At 51.9% G+C, this 10,791-nt stretch overlaps 1 protein-coding gene across 1 annotated transcript; it reads right to left on the reverse strand.

Annotated features, from left to right (window-relative positions):
- Positions 1 to 2,383: 2,383 nt before the first annotated feature.
- On the reverse strand, positions 2,384 to 9,450 carry LOC134412383 (transforming growth factor beta-2 proprotein-like). The gene is made up of 7 exons (XM_063146288.1): positions 9,102 to 9,450; positions 7,820 to 7,983; positions 6,876 to 7,008; positions 6,154 to 6,264; positions 5,895 to 6,060; positions 4,932 to 5,085; positions 2,384 to 2,560 (listed from the first exon to the last, which is right to left on the reverse strand). The coding sequence occupies exons 1-7, from the start codon at positions 9,448 to 9,450 to the stop codon at positions 2,402 to 2,404; spliced, it is 1,236 nt and encodes a 411-aa protein (XP_063002358.1). The 3' UTR covers positions 2,384 to 2,401.
- Between the last annotated feature and the right edge of the window lie 1,341 nt (positions 9,451 to 10,791).

A 10,791-nucleotide genomic window follows, 5' to 3' on the forward strand; every position in this document is an offset into this window, starting at 1 on the left:
CAAACCCACCCACCCCCACCCCCGGAAAAAGTCCGGTTGCTGCTTTCTCCTACCAGACTGAATGGGCCTAATTACTTCCTGTTTTCAGGAAGCGACGTCGAAGCGACATCGAAGCGACGGGAGCCGCGCGTTTCGACCTAGATGGGATGATGGGGCTTTTAAACTCCTAATGCCAGTAACTAAATGTTAGGAAAGGGGGTACGGGGGGAAAGATAGCACAAACAAAGGCCTGGAAACCATCAAACTACCAGCAGTTGGAGGGACGGAGGGGGAAAGAGGCGTGAGGCTCCCTACCCTTAAATTCTAACCACATTTATTATGGCATTCGTTTTTGTGGGAAGAATCCCAGCTTCGTCAGATTCCTGAAGCCTCGGGGCCCTGATCCAAAGTATGTTTGGATTGTTGTTTCCTCCTCCTAAGTAGGGCTCAGGATATTTGCATCCAGTTGCAGTGCCTCTTGGGCCTTGTAAATCTCAAGGCTTTGTAAGGAAAGGAAAGGAACCTCTATGCAAGCACTGAGTCATTGCTGACTCTTGGAGGGACGCCAGCTTTCGCTGACGTTTTCTTGGCAGGCCTTATAGCGGGGTGGTTTGCCGTTGCCTTCCCCGGCCGTGATTACCTTTCCCCCAGCTAACTGGGTACTCATTTTACCGACCTCGGGAGGATGGAAAGCTGAGTCGACCTGAGCCGGCTGCCTGAGAACCAGCTTCCGCTGGGATCGAACTCAGGCCGTGGGGAGGGTTTCGGCTGCAGAAACTGCTGCTTTACCGCTCTGCGCCACACGAGGCTCTTAAGGCTTTGTAAACATGGACCTAAATTGAACAATGTAACGTGTCCTGTACACCAGGGTGTGTATATGTGTGCTTTTGGCTTGCGTTTCTCAAATGGTAGCCCCCCTGTCCCTCCGCTGCTGCCCCCCACAACCCCATGTCATGTAGCAAACCCCTTTTGAAAGGGAAGAACGTTTTCAACGGCCACGGGGCAGCGCGACGACCGCCGTTCAAAGGCAAAATCCTTCCGGGCGCTGAGCGGCATCCTCTCTCCCTCTTGCGGCTTTAAAGAGGCCTCCGGGCAGGAATGACGAGGCCCACGGCATTGCACAAGACGATTTAATTTGCTTAGCCCAACAAAATAAATGATTGCTTCCTCGGCCAAATTAGTTGCGTGCAAACGCTCGGAAACTTTAGGGCAAGGGAAAATCCCTTCTCCGGCGTTGCTTCTGGGGGAGCCTCTTAGATTGGGGGTTCTGCAAAAGAGTTTGAGGGGAGCATCAGGTTCTCAGTGACCTGCACCCTCTCTCTCTCTCTCTCTCTCTCTTCCAGGACATGGCCTTGTGGCCCCACATCCCAGGCCCTCCTCCCACCTTCCTGGACCCCCAGTGCCCGGGGTTGGGAGATCCTAGGAGAACTCCGTGTCTCCATCTGTGTCATGTTTACCCACGGCTCCAAGTCCGAAACCACAGAGCTCCTCTCTCAAATATTTACCTGTAGCTGAGCTGACACACCCCCCCAACAGCCCCCTCTGTCTGCCTCCTTTCCTATCTCTCCCCCCTGCTTCCTCCCCCCCCCATATAACACTTAAACACACAGCCTTGTTTTCTCCTGCTGCCCTAAATTCTCCTTTTCCCTGTCAAGGGGTTCTTTGTCCAGCAACCTGCTTCTCTGCATGTCACTCTGCTTTCTGTTTGCACTCGCCGGTCCCTGCGCCAAACTTTTGCCAAGCACTTGGTTTCGGGGGTGTGGGGGGGGGGGAGGGGGGGAGGCTCTATCCCAAGAACTGTAGCCAGATTTCCTCCTAAAAAACTTAAGACTGTCTTCAATCGATTCCAGCTTTGACAGGTTTCTGTTCTTGGTGTGGGACTTAAGCTAATCACCCAGAGCTTGTGTGATAAGGCTGCACACTAGAAATAGGTGATACACGGGGAGAATGGTTCTCAGCGCACGTTCAAGGCCATTCTCTTCAAGCTGAATAGCCCACCTCAGGGCCCTTACACCAGGGAAACCAGGGAGTAAGGCATCCAGGTGGACTTTGGCTCCAATGTTTGTTTGTTTGTTTAAAGAAGGAAATGAAATGCTTGAATTTGTGGGGAAAGGAACCGGCTCTGGGATTCCCCTCTGCCAGTTAACAAAGAAGAGACTCCGTCCATCGCTTTGCGAAAGCAAAGGCGAGGCGCTCGTTTGTGAACTGAGCCGGACCAGAGGGAGGAGCCTCTCCCTGGTAGGTGGAGCCGCAACAGGAGGAGGAGCCTCTTCCTGGAAGGCTGGGCCAGAATAAAGAGGGAGGAGCCTAGCAGTGGTGGGCGGGGCAAGGTCAGGTGTAAGATCCTTTCCTAGTGACTCTCTTGTGTGTGTGTGTGTGTGTTGTGTTCCAGCTCCCTCCCTCCCCCCCCCAACACCCCTCCTCAGCGACAACGGCAGGACTTCACGACCATGTTGCTGAGCTGCTGCACTTTGGGCGAGCGGCCAACGTAGTAGAGGATGGTCAAGGGGTCCAGTTCGTGGGGGACACAGCAAGGGGCGGCCGAGGCCTCAGGGTTCAGCTTGTTGTACAAAGGGAGGACCTGCAGAAGAGGAGGGTTGGACAGAGAGGCTGTTAGAGAAGATGCCTGCCCTCTCCCTCCACTTCTACCCCTCTGGAGCTGCCCCGATGTCTCCTGCTCCCACATCTCTCTTGCTGCCCTACACACTTGGAGCTGCCTCCTGGAACCCCTGTGTGAAACCGCCTCTCCGCCTTCAAGTCCCTCCTCGAAATCTCACATCTTCCATGGAGCTTTCGGCTCATGTCCTCATCTCCAACTTCGGCAAAGTGTAAGTACCACTTTTTGAGCCGTGTCTTTCCCTCTCTTTTCCTCTGTTGCCTTCCTCCTTTTATCTCACCACCACCACCACAGATGTAAAGCTAAATTGTAAGCTCATTGCAGCGGGACAGGGGAGCCGTCTTCCCCCGCCCTTTCATTTTTTGGCTATTGTTACTCCATAAACCACCATGTACGTGGCTAATATTCCCGTATTTCTTCGATTGTAAGACGCTGTCCATTGTAAGACACACACTAATTTCAGTACCACCAACAGAAAAACAAGCTTTGATTCTAAGAAATAATAAATGCACCCGCAATTCTAAGACGCACCCCGTTTTTAGAGATGTTTATATGGGGGGAAAGTGCGTCTTAGACTCGAAGAAATACGGTAATTCATTCTCTGACACAAGGGTGGGGACATCAGGCCTGGTGGGCCAAACTTGGCTCTCTTGGGATCCCAATCTGGGTTCCCCAGAGGGACAATGCCGCCTTCCCCTTTCCTCCAAACATCAATTGTGGTTTGAGGACAAGCTGGAGGGGGTTCAGAGGAGGGCAACCAGGATGATCAGGGGTCTGGAAACAAAGCCCTATGAAGAGAGACTGAAAGAACTGGGCATGTTTAGCCTGGAGAAGAAAAGATTGAGGGGAGACATGACAGCACTCTTCAAATACTTAAAGGGTTGTCACACAGAGGAGGTCCAGGATCTCTTCTCGATCCTCCCGGAGTACAGGACACGGAATAACGGGCTCAAGTTAAAGGAAGCCAGATTCCAGCTGGACATCAGGAAAAACTTCCTGACTGTTAGAGCAGTACGACAATGGAATCAGTGACCTAGGGAGGTTGTGGGCTCTCCCACACTGGAGGCCTTCAAGAGGCAGCTGGACAAGCATCTGTCAGGGATGCTGTAGGGCGAATTCCTGCATTGAGCAGGGGGTTGGACTGGATGGCCTTTTACGTCCCTTCCAACTCTGCTATTCTATGATTCTATGGTGGCTTCCTAGCTTCTCCACAAATCCCACCCCCTGTCCTGAAAGGTTTAATTGCCTCTCCTAAGGCTTTAGTTCCTGGCAGCAAGAGCTTTAAGATAGAATACGCTGGCATTTGTATACGCCTCTCCTCCTTCGCCTTTGACCCCATCCGCCAGTGGAATGCGGCCCCCAAGGGCTTCTCCGAAAGAGGTTCCCCACACCAGCTTCATCACACCAGGGTTATATTGTGCAATCACTGCGAATTGCGTGCAAAGGACTCCGAAGTTTTCCAGCTTATAATCTGCTTTGACTTGTGAAGGACTCCCATGCTTTTAATTGTGCTATAAAGCCAAAAGACCCGACCTATTTGCTACTTGTTTATTAGCCAATCTTTTGTAGTTCTCCAAGTGGCCACTGGGGGAGCAGGAGGAGGATGTGATATGTTTAAAGGACAAATTAAACAAATGCTCACATCTGCGTAAGTTTTAAAGATAAAGACATCAAAATTGGCACAGGTATAGATATTAAGGAGGGCTTTAAGCATGCCAAATTTGAATCGGATTGGGTCATCTGTTGATTTTTTAAATGATTTTATTATATTTCTCCCCCTTAAACCCTTTCCTGGTATGCAAAGGATCTTAGGAGTGCTGCCGCCCGGGGTGGCAACATCTTTACACTATGGGGATAATTCAAGGGAAATGGGTACGTGGGATGAAGCCCTTGGCCTCACACATGGCCTTAGAGAGCGCCATGTCCTACATCGCTTCCTTCTAACAGCAAACTCAGATAGCAAGTGCCAACAGCCTTGAATGCAGGATGGAGCAACATAGAACAAGAGAAGAAGACCGCAGCTTTCAGGGGCGAAACCCTGAGGTTTGCAGATGTAAAAAAGTAATAATTATCTTGAAACACACCGGGAGTGGGGGGGGAGAAGCCCAAGGAGGACTGAGGATGCCCAAAATGTTGAGTATCTGCTGGAAAAGAAAGCCAGGGGGGATGGAATGGAGGTATCCTGAACACTGAACAAGAGCACTCCTATTAGGAGAGGAGCTATACTGCAACATTTTGTTGCAAGTGTCACTTTAATTAATTAATTAATAAAAAGTAATGCCCCCCCCCCAGGCTCTTGGTTTGGAGGCAAGGATGGCGCAAGGCCAACTCTTACCATATTGTACTGTGTATCTGTGCTCCAAACGTAGCGGCAGTTTCCGGCACAGAAGTTAGCCTTGTAGCCTTTGGGCTGGTGGATCCACTTCCATTTCAGATCCTTGCGGAAATCGATGTACAGTGTGCGTAGGCAACAGCCCTGATCGGTACTCCTGGAGCAAGGTGGGGTGGGGGATGGAGAAGAGGGATAGGCAGGAGATTCACGTCACGTTGACCAATGGAACTCACCGCCACAGGATGTGGCAGTGGCTGCAAGCCACAAAACGCCCAAGATCAATCGTTGTGGTTGGTCTCGCTTACTTGTTGCCCTGGGACTGGAGAACTGAAGGGAAGGATAGAGTTGCCTCAAGGCTATCAGCAGCTACTTGTCATGATGGCTGCATTGAGCAGGGGGTTGGACTCGATGGCCTTATAGGCCCCTTCCAACTCTACTATTCTATGATTCTACATTACCTCCAGGATCGGTATGCTTGTGGGCTTCCTATAGGCATTTGGCTTCACCACTGTGAGAACAGACATCCTCAGACTACATAGGCCGGGAGTTGCCTACCAGATGTTTCACGCTACAACTCCTTTTTCTGCTCCACCCAGCAGGGCCAATAGTCAGGAATGATGGGAGTTGTATTCCGAAACATCACTGAGTCACCAAAAAAGCGTTTTCAAGTTTTTAGAATGGGGGGGGGGGGATGCACAAAAGTCGGGGAATCACCAAAACATTGGCAGTTGGGGGGAACTGGTAGGGCTGGGGGAAGAATCATAGAATCATAGAATAGTAGAGTTGGAAGGGGCCTATAAGGCCATCGAGTCCAACCCCCTGCTCAATGGTGGGGGGCCATTTCTGGAAAACCCCAGCTGGACTGAATTTGTCCCATCTCTCCTGCCCAAACACACACACACCGAGTGTTAGGTATTTTAAGGCCCAGCACCACGTATCCACCTTTGAACGACCGCGTTTGCTCACCTGGCACAGCTGGGGGCGTTGGCTGCCCTGCGCCGCCGGCCCTTTGGGGAGGGCTCTAGCCGGTGTGGGGGCAGCAGGGTGAGGACCAAGTGGGGGGATTTCCCACTGAGGTCTGGGGGCCGTGCCCGGCCTTTCCATGCCTCCTTGATGAGATCGTCATCTAGGCCTGTGAGTGTATAGAAAGCATCTCTCTGAGTCTTAGATGGGAGGGATTCTTCTGGGGTTTTTTTCCTCCCATCGTCCTCACCTGCATACGTACCTGCAAACCGCGCGTCCAGCTCCTCGCTGTGGTTGGGGTTAATCGTGTTTCCGGCAGGGACGTACGTGCAGCAGGGGCAATGCACGCCCAGTTTGAGCCCCAAATTTCTCTCTGGGGAGAGGATGCAGGGAGGAGGAGAAGGAGGAGGAGGAGGAAGAGAATTAAAAAGGAGAATTTGGATTCCACAGTCCGAAAGGCAATAAGCAAACAGTGTTGCCACTTTAGGAACAGTATATTGGAACGGGTTGAAGGTAGGGGAAGATGTGGCAGGGCTGTTAAAGAAAGAGTTAGGTTTCTCAAGCTGTCAGCCTGATTTGGAAGGTGGGGAGAGAGAGTACTTAGACACAGGCGTCCCCTCCTCTTTTATAACAGGCCAACATATGAAAATTAGGGCAGGAAAGGGGAGGCACCAGAAATAACTAGGGGGGGATCTACACTACTGCTTTAAAGTGCTTTTAAAGCGCTTTATAACAGTTTTGACAACTTTAGGCCCAGGACACACTGCATATACAGGTTTCAAAATGTTTTCAAAGTGCTTTAAAGCGTTTTAAAAGCAATAGTGTAGATCCCCCCTAAAAGATTTACCATCAACCTGCCCAGGTGTCAGATAAATCTGGCAAGCTGGTAAAATACCAGGCTGTTGGTAATGCCTGGATTGAAAACTTCCCTAGCAGGGAATTTTCACTCAATGCAAATAGGTTTGAGGGGAGAAGAGCTCTCACCTCTTTTATCCAGCCACTGACTGACAGTATCAGTGACATCAAATGATACCCATTCAGCCCGATCCGTTGGCCGCAAGGTCCTGCTCCCCACGTAACGCTGGCTCGGTGCAGAGGGATCCCGTGCTCGAATCACCTGGGGAGGCGTTTATTTTTATTTGACTTGATTTTAAATATATGCCTCGTGCACTCTCTCAAAGGAGCTTCCGAAATTAAAAACAAGACGAAACGCAGTTAGGGCTCCATTCTATGCATGTTGAGACAGAAAAGAGTCCTGCAACTCCCACCATGCCCTAGGGTGGATCTAAACCGAGGGCTCCTAACGCCGGCAGTCAGAAGTTGCTGTGCGGCAATTCTCTCTCCCCAACACCCCTTAATGGACTTCCTGGAAGGAAAGGAACCTCTCGTGCAAGCACTGAGTCATTGCTGACTCTTGGAGGGACGCCAGCTTTCGCTGACGTTTTCTTGGCAGGCCTTATAGCGGGGTGGTTTGCCGTTGCCTTCCCCGGCCGTGATTACCTTTCCCCCAGCTAACTGGGTTCTCATTTTACCAACCTCGGGAGGATGGAAGGCTGAGTCGACCCGAGCCGGCTGCCTGAGAACCAGCTTCCGCTGGGATTGAACTCAGGCCGAGGGGAGTTTCAGCTGCAGAAACTGCTGCTTTAACAGTCTGTGCCACACGAGGCTCGTAATGGACTTCCTACCGTAGGGGAAAAGACGCAAGAAGCGATGGGAGAACATGCGAAGGCTACAAACGGAAGACGGCGACTTCTGGACCCCCGTAAAATTCCACGAGAGAGGCAAGGAGAGGGGAAGATAAAAAAAAACCTGTCTGGAAGCATTCCGAGTTACACCGCTTCCCCCCCCAAGGAGAGCAAGACAGAGCAATGTGCAGCAAATCGAGACTTGCAGTCCGTGTGTGGCAAAGGGCCCTCCGTGGCTCTGACCTGATACAGCTCGACCCGCTGCTCCGTGGCCCGCGCCCGGGGGTTTGGCACCCTGTAGACCCGCAGTTCGGCCTGGATGAGGCTGCTGAGGTTGGCTTCAGCACCCGAGACATCGAAGCGCAGGAGGCGGAAGAAGGGGCTGGCTTGGGTGCTGGCGATGGAGTCTACGGAGGAGGAGGAAAAGTGGAAAAGGTTAGGAAACGGCCATTGCTCCTTTAGGTATTTAGTTTTAATGAAACGTCCACCAATGAGAAACATGCAACCATTTTATTCACCTGGCTTTGATGTCTATATTTTTATATTTCATAAAGCATGGTATCGCTGTTTTGCCCCTTGCTTTATTAAAAATATTGATTCTTACCAGGGTTTGCCTGACTGCAGTGCTATTTAGCTGCTTTTCCCGTAATACACATAGAATCATAGAATAGCAGAGTTGGAAGGGGCCTACAAGGCCATCGAGTCCAACCCCCTGCTCAATGCAGGAATCCACTTAAAGCATCCCTGACAGATGGCCTCTAGTGTGGGAGCGCCCACAACCTCACCAGGCAACTGATTCCATTGTCGTACTGCTCTAACAGTCAGGAAGTAAAATGTCAGGGATGCTTTAGGGTGGATTCCTGCACTGAGTGGGGGGTTGGACTCGATGGCCTTATAGGCCCCTTCCAACTCTACTATTCTATGATTCTATTCACCGGGGGGCATTGCTGGCCTGGGCCCCTCAGCCTTCAACTCCAAATCTACTTCAAATGGCTTCGAATCTTTTCCGCAGACCCGATTCTTTATTGATTCCAATAGACTTTTCCCCCCCTCTTGGCTTAATTGCCATGCTGTGGTGGGTGGGCAATTTTCAAGGGGGCCTTGCAGCTGGGGAGAGAAGGGTTAACTCTCTTCCCCACTTATTGCAACACCCCCACACAGCACACACCCCAGGCACGAGAGAAGGGTGGGAAAAGCTTTTCTTTCCAGTTTTGAAATGACCTGGGGCAAGATTAACTGAAGAATTCATTAATTCCGTTGATTTGGATGTGAATTTTATTTGGCTCTGCCCCCTGTGAAATTAAAACAAATCCTCATCCTTATTTCTAAACTTTTGCATATGCAGATATAAAGTAGCATATGCAGATTTGTGTCCTGAGGACCTGAGCCCCAAATCTTTTAAGTGCTTAGCAACCCCCCTGTAGTTCACCCCTTCCTTCACAGTCTGTGGATCCTGACGGCTTGGCCCTTGCTAAGCCCCCATTTGCCTAGCCGTCTCCCCGATACCCCTTTCCACGCCCCTTACTGTCAGCGTGCCCGGAGGGCAACATGTCCACGCGCCGGACTTCCTTGGCGTAGTACTCCTCTTCCTCGCTGCTGCTGGTGCTCTGTCCTCCGCAAGACGCCCGTTCCCGCGCCAGCTCCCGCGTGCTGTTGTACAGGAGCATCACCTCGGGGGGCGGCTGTTCGGGCACCCCTGCCACCACCTCGGGGGGCGTCAGCAGCTGCAGCTTACTGAGGATTTGCCCTCGCACGGCCTGCACGCGCCGGGCCCGGGCCACCTCCAGGTCCAGGGTTTGGCAAGTGGAGAGCGCCAGGGCCGTGCCGCCAGGCCCTAGAAGTAGTGGCACCACCAGGAGCACCACGGAAAGCATACTTGAGGTCCCCCCAAAAAAAAGCCAGACCAGGGAGGGGACGGAGAGCCGCTCATCCAGACCCCCCCACCCCCGTGACAAGTTTTGTCTCTGGACGTCCAGAGCTCGGGAGGGTGCAAGAATCCGCCTTCTGGTCCTGATGGAATTTGGCAGATTTGGAAGGTCTCCGGGCAGATCCACGAATACCTGGAAGCTCTGGAGAATCCTTAAGCACGGGAGCAGGAGGGGTGTAGGCTCAGGAGGCGGGAGGACCAGTGCGCCCCCTCTGTGCAGTCATCGGACATATGTGTCAGCACCCTTGCCGTCTCTCTCGTTGTGAGCTGCTTTGCTGCACTGTGTGCAGTCAAAAAAGTGGGCAAAGAGTTGTTCAATGCACTCTCCTTCCATCCCCTCAGGAAACTGGGAGTCTCTCCGGGAGAGAGAGAGAGAGAGAGAGACTTCCCCACACACCCACCCCAGCCTTCCCACACATCTCCACCCCCTTCCTGCCACATGCTTTTGCTCCACAGAGCAAGCATTGATCCCAGGCGCCACCGAGAACGGCCGGGAGCAGTGCAAAGAGCACTGGGTTATGGTGTGTCCTGGACAGTGCTTCATTTCACCCTCACCTCTCCCCAGGCCCCCTCAAACCTCTGGTTTCTCTCGCTCTCTCTTTCGGGCCCTTTGCAGACCGACGCATTGAAATGGCTGCAGAGGTTCAAATCTCACCTTTGGCTTCGGAGCCAGGGCTAAGCTATTTTTCTCACAAGTGCGAACTGCGGAGCGATTAAAGCAACAACGATTACTTCCAGAACAACCACCTGCCCAGCTGGGTTTCATAGAATCATAGAATAGCAGAGTGGGAAAGTGCCTACAAGGCCATCGAGTCCAACCCCTGCTCAATGCAGGAATCCACCCTAAAGCATCCCTGACAGATGGTTGTCCAGCTTCCTCTTGAAGGCCTCCAGTGTGGGAGAGCCCACCACCTCCCTAGGTCACTGGTTCCATTGTCGCACTGCTCTAACAGTCAGGAAGTTTTTCCTGATGTCCAGCTGGAATCTGGCTTCCTTTAACTTGAGCCCGTTATTCCTTGTCCTGCACTCTGGGAGGATCGAGAAGAGATCCTGGCCCTCCTCTGTGTGACAACCTTTTAAGTATTTAAAGAGTGCTGTCATGTCTCCCCTCAATCTTCTCTTCTCCAGTTCTTTCAGTCTCTCTTCATAGGGCTTTGTTTCCAGACCCCTGATCATCCTGGTAATTAAATTATGGATTTGTTTTTTAAAGGATTGCAGGGATTTTGGGCTGTTCAGGTTAACCCGGCCTTCTCGTTCCCCTCCCGTGATAGCACTGTCAGGCTCACTG

The sequence above is a fragment of the Elgaria multicarinata genome, chromosome 21 (assembly GCF_023053635.1).
Source record: "Elgaria multicarinata webbii isolate HBS135686 ecotype San Diego chromosome 21, rElgMul1.1.pri, whole genome shotgun sequence".
NCBI classification, from domain to species: domain Eukaryota; kingdom Metazoa; phylum Chordata; class Lepidosauria; order Squamata; family Anguidae; genus Elgaria; species Elgaria multicarinata.